This window comes from Cibotium barometz, chromosome 63, assembly GCF_041138505.1.
Source record: "Cibotium barometz isolate CiBa-2024 chromosome 63, ASM4113850v1, whole genome shotgun sequence".
NCBI classification, from domain to species: Eukaryota; Viridiplantae; Streptophyta; class Polypodiopsida; order Cyatheales; family Cibotiaceae; genus Cibotium; species Cibotium barometz.
The window spans coordinates 32,360,830-32,366,589 of record NC_141108.1 but is presented as its reverse complement, the minus strand read 5'-3'; the positions used below and the strand labels follow the sequence as shown (position 1 = coordinate 32,366,589).

The 5,760-nt window shown below is 45.5% G+C and overlaps 1 protein-coding gene across 1 annotated transcript; it reads left to right on the top strand.

Moving 5' to 3' along the window:
• Positions 1–1,253: 1,253 nt before the first annotated feature.
• On the top strand, positions 1,254–5,464 carry LOC147603959 (uncharacterized). The gene is made up of 2 exons (XM_086796278.1): positions 1,254–1,310; positions 1,545–5,464. Exon 2 carries the CDS (start codon positions 1,948–1,950, stop codon positions 4,744–4,746), a length of 2,799 nt encoding a protein of 932 aa, XP_086652404.1. The 5' UTR covers positions 1,254–1,310; positions 1,545–1,947; the 3' UTR covers positions 4,747–5,464.
• Positions 5,465–5,760: the final 296 nt, after the last annotated feature.

Genomic DNA, 5,760 nt, shown 5'->3' with positions numbered 1-5,760 from the left:
CATTATTGAAACACTATGGCCACCCATGCTCTACATAGTTAGCGCGCGGCCCTTCGCATGTACCATTGCACCTCCACCACCTGTGCCCATCAACATTTGCACCTTACTCCTCCCTCACCTTTGCCCGCCCATACATCTCGATGGGTTGATATACAAGGTAGGTGTTTATCATTGGGAAAATTGGTCAAGTGTGAATTTCCTATACACTTCTCAAGTGGTTCAGCTATTGAGTGCATGGAAAATTGGGCAAGCATGCATTCCCTATACACTTCTCAAGTGGTTTAGCTATTGAGTGTGTGTAAGGCAAGTTAGCTGAACCACATATTAGCCCATCGAGATGTATGGGCGGCCCATACATCTCAATGGGCCAATATGCAAGGTAGGTGTCTAAAGCCCTTTATATTGTCATTGGGAAAATTGGCATGAATTCCCACGTATACTTCTCAAAGTGGTTCAGATATTGATTTCATGCAAGGTAAGTTAGCTTAGGGTGACTAATGTATTTTGGCAAAATTAGGGCCACTTCACAAACATCAACCCACATTTCTCCTAATGTGGCATGACAAAAAGTTATTGGTAGAGAGAGAGGCCATGGCCAGTGTTGTTTCTATTCACTCCCTCCTTGAGGCCCACCAATCATTGCTAGTCATGGCTAGGGTTCTAGCAAAAGTCATCTAGCATGGACAAGCCTGATGCATAGTGGACATGGGCATAAATGGGCCCATCAATATTCAATCCTAGGACCTCCTCCATTACAGGCAAACTAGCTAACCACTTGGCCCACCATTGCTTGGTGTCAAACATTATAAACAAATAAGTTTTAATCATGTCCGTGAAGTGTTTTTGAAAGGGATGGAGGCGAGCATCTTGTCTCTAGACACATGGGCTGATACCTTCATTTGGCCACCCACAGACATTTGTGAACGAGGCCTTAGAGGGTTGCACCCTCGACAAGAGTTCAAGAAGTTGAGGTCACCCAATCATATGGTAAGTCTTGATAAGGTGTCCTTTTGTGAAGGAGGTTCAAAGCTAGTAAGGATGGAAGGTTCTTGAAGCAACTAGCATAAGGAAATTTTGTTGGAATTATTTATTCTTTCAAAGAACCAATTTACCTTTGACAATGAGACAGAAATTGTTTACAAAATAAGGTAAGACTAATAAGGACATAACAATAGATTAAACGTTAGTAAAATGCACAAAATGGAAGGATTAGTGGCCGAAGTGTTCCTGACGGTGCCCGCCGTATCCACCGCCGTAGCCAGGGCTTGGACGTGAAAACTCAGCTCTCTATTTTTGGGCTCCTGCGCGAGGTATCTTTGGCTCTTTTTCCGCTGATTACACTGGCATGATCGTGGGCGATCTTCAGCTCGATTCCGTGTTTAGGGTTTTCTCTTTTCATGGGTTCTCTCCTGCAAGATTTTCCTATCACCGGTTTCGTGCTTTGAACCTGTTGAATGGCACTATGAGCATGTATTTGCAAACCCCAGTCTCTTTCACCAACGCCTTTTTTGTCTCTCCTAATGCGCTTCTCGCCTTCTCTGCAGCACCGAAGTTCTACTTCTTCAGTATTCCTAGTCAGGGTTTCTAGCTAGCTGTGTAGATTTCATCTAAGGACTTTCAGAGAAATGCATCATAGCTCATTGCTGAGCAGATATAGAAAGATATCCATGGCTATAGTTTTTGTCCTAAAGAAAAAGGATAAAAGAGAGTTCAGTTGGCTATGGTCTTTCAGAGAGAACATGTTTGAGGAGATGGATATGGCTTTTCTTTGAGAGAAAGCATATTTAAACAGATCCATTGATGAGGGTATGACTATCACGTGGCTACATCACACTGTTGAGCACATGACTAAATTAGGTGATCTGGAGAGAAGTTCATCACAGCAGAGTGTAGAGCAGATGACTATGCTTTGAGAAGAGAGAGAGAGACACCGTTCTAGCCATCACTATGCCCTCTCTCCTGAAGCAGCTTCAAGATGGAAGGTCAACAGAGAGAGCTAGCAGCAGCTCGAAGAGGATGGAGCAAAGGACTGTGCAAAAAGCCCTCAATCATTCAAACCGGGGCAGTGCAAAGACCTCAGGGAGCTCCAAATCTCGCGAGAATGCACACCGCGAGTTTCTGACAGCAACAGCAAAGGCATGGAAAAATATTTACACAGATCATGAAAGTCTTCCTGACCTCGAGAATGCATTTACTTCTTTCAAGGAAATCTATCCAAGGTACTCTGAGACACTGGCTATGGAGTCCCTGCGAGCCCAAGAGTATAATCATCTGAAGGAAAGTGGCCGTGTTTGCTTGGATTATTGTGGGTTTGGCCTCTTCTCTTATTTGCAGCAGGTTGAGGAGTGGGAATCTGCCTCTTTTGCCCTGTCCAGCATGTCTGTGAACTTCTGCTCACATGCGCATTTTGGAGCTGCTAAGGCTGGAACAGTAGAATGCAACATACGAAAACGAATCATGGACTACCTCAACATCCAGGAGACTGACTACAGCATGGTGTTTACAGCTAGCCGGGGTGCTTCATTCAAGTTGTTGGCAGATGCTTACCCATTTGCAACATGCAGGAAGCTCATAACCATGTACGACTATGAGAGCGAATCAGTGGGCTGGCTGGTGCAGAGTGCAAAGGAGAAAGGTGCCAAGATCTCAAATGTCTCTTTCAAGTGGCCGTCTCTGCGAATCGTGTCTACAAAGCTACGGAAACTCCTGGTTGCCAGGGGGAGCAGGAGGAGGAGGGGTTCAGCAAAGGGACTCTTTGTTTTTCCTGTACAGTCCCGTGTCTCGGGTGCAAAGTACTCATACCAATGGATGTCCCTAGCTCAACAAAACAAATGGCATGTGCTTTTGGACGCCTCCGCCTTGGGGCCAAAGGATATGGACTCTTTAGGTCTTTCACTTTTCAAGCCAGATTTCATTATTGCATCTTTCTACAAGGTCTTTGGTGCAGATCCTTCAGGCTTTGGGTGCCTCTTTATCAAGAACACTGCCATGCAGAGCATTCAAAATCAATCTGGAGCTGCTGCTCCAGGGATTGTCAGGATCATCCCTTTCCCTTCACAGTGGTCTTCGAGCGGGTCTTCTGATGAGAACCTCGAAGAAGCAGAGGGATTGGTGGATGCAGAGAGTGACAGAGATGCAGCTACAGACTTTGAGTTCCCTAAAGGCAATCAGCTCATCCCTGTAGTGGCTTCATTTTCCGGTCCCATGCTTGGCTTTGACAAGCTTTCTTCACCCGAGGACAGAGGGGTCAGGACTGAAGGCTTAAAGGAAGTTGACGATGATGATAGCTCCGTTTGCGACTCTGTGGGAGAGGTGTCTCGCAGCCCTGTCTTTAGTGAAGAGGGCACAGAAAACTTGTTCTGCTTAGATATTGGCACAAGTCCTGTAGGGTCTGCAAGTCGCACTTCAATGTCTGATGACCAGTTTAGTGGGCCTTTTAGTGGTCCTCTCAGTGGACCTATTCAAAATCCTATTTGTGATGGACATCTGAATCTGCCTGGACCAGGTGGAATGCAGAACTCCCTCTTTAAGGACAATAGTAGCTTTGAAAATGGATCAAGGGTAAATGAAGACATGAATGATCCTGGCACTGTGAACGTTGTCAAGTCAGTATTTCTAGGGGATTTTCAGGAGGGCTCTTTGAAGCTCAGGCAAGGTTCTACTCAAGCAAAGATGGCCAGGGGGTCTCCGGCTTCAACGGATAAAAATGGGGGTGTCTCTAGCTATCCGCATGAACGTGACAGGGATATGAATGTGCTACAGATTAGGGGACCATGTGCTGATTCAAGGTCTGCTGGTTGCCAACAGGTTGAGGAGCAGAACCAAGGAAGTGAGATTGAGATAGTGGACACTCCGACTGTTGCAGTCATGGCAGCAGGAGAAACCGAACAGAAGCTAGCATGGAACCAAAGTGAGAGTGCTATTCGGCGGGAAACAGAAGGAGAATTCAGGCTTCTGGGCAGAAGAGATGGCAGTAGGCTCATGCTGGGAAGGAGTCTCTCACCATTCATACATAATTCTGAGGATATGGGCTCTTTTGGTGGAGGAAGGTCTTTTTCAACTGCAGAAAATGCTGTGGATTTGTGCCAGAGTGAAAAGGGCTCATCTTGTCATGAAGACATTGAGGACATGAGAAGTGATGAAGATGATGTTGCTGTGCAGGACCAGTGGGATGATGATAGGGAACCTGATGTGGTCTGCAGGAGTCTTGATCATGCAGACATGCTAGGCTTAAACAAAACCACGCTTAGGCTCCGGTACCTCATCAACTGGTTGATCAGCTCTCTGCTTCAGCTTCAGCATCCTGGCACTGAGAATACTATGTCGCTTGTCCATGTATATGGCCCTCAAATCAAGTATGACAGAGGAGCGTCGGTTGCTTTCAACTTGTATGACCGCCATGGTAAATTGGTACATCCCGAACTTGTACAGATGCTGGCAGATAAGAGTAATATCTCTCTCAGCATAGGGTTTCTTCGAAACCTGCAATTACTGAATGATGACCCGGACCTGCATGCTTTTATAAACAACAAGAAAGATTTGAAAACAATTAAAGGCTTGAATAGAGGCAGGGTGCCTTTGAGGATTGAGGTTGTAACTGCTGCTTTGAGTGTTATATCCGGCTTTGAGGATGTGTACAAGTTGTGGGTGTTCTTGGCAAGGTTTCTCGATGTGGATTTTGTTTCCAAGGAGCTTGGTGGCCATCATGAGGTTCCCACTGAGCAGGTAACTGGTCAGGAGATTTGAGAGTTCAAGTTCTGTATTTGAGTACTCTGCACAATTTGCATTGCAGCTGATAGGCATGAACCCTGATTGAGGGTTTCTCGCTTGCTCAGTATGGTGAGGGCAGGTCAGCGTGTGTCAATGGCATGGTTGCATCAGAAGGCTGTTACTGTATGCAATGATAATAAGGCTGTTACTGTATGCAATTATAATGGGGGTAATTAGGCTGGATACACTTTGTTGGTGGGTTGGATGGGCAAGATCCAAGCCTCATGTGTGTCCCCTTGCCATCCGTGGCCTTTGTCTACAACCAGACTTAGGGGTGGAAATTTAGCATAGATGATCTGGCAGAGCTCAATGTCGCAAAGGAGATTATAGATACTGTTTTTGTTTTTCTGACAAATTATGCGATCCCGCTCATGTGGGATAGACATTTCTATGCAACAGGGCTTGGCGTACATGATAGGCTTGGGGTTGGCTCACAGAATATATTGCGCACCTCAGCAGCCTGTATATCTCTTTTCTATTCTCGCTGCAGAGGAAAGGCAATGTATTCTGTGCCTTCCGAAGCCCCCTTTACCGTTGAGGGTACAGGGATCATTTGTGAGTTGGGTTCTTATGAAGCATTGACAAGACCTAAACAGGTCAGTTTGCTGTAGGCCTTGCTGATGCTTTTCGCCATGTTAATGAAACAAAAATCTGCAATATAGAGCAATATCTCTAAATGAATTTATTTGCGTTTCTTTCTTTACAGGAAGACCCTTGTATGCTCCTAGCGAGACGTGCTCTAGCAATGTTTTAGAGTTTAGCCTGTAAATTTTGTGTAATTATTTTTAGTTGTTATTTTCAATAGTGATGCTTCTATGTGCTCTTGAGCTAAATAATAGCAAGGCCATTTGTTGCAGACGTTTCATTCCCATGACTTTAGGTGCTTGCATCCTAATGCAGACATGCCCACAAGAATCACAAGGGCATGGTGGATGAGGTTTGTGTGATTTCTGGTGCTCTTTGCAGGTGGCTCTACTGTTGAGTCTCTGG

What these genes read in the sequence shown, in the direction of transcription:
- LOC147603959 (XM_086796278.1), top strand. Translation starts at nt 1,948, where the DNA reads ATGCCCTCTCTCCTGAAGCAGCTTCAAGATGGAAGGTCAACAGAGAGA.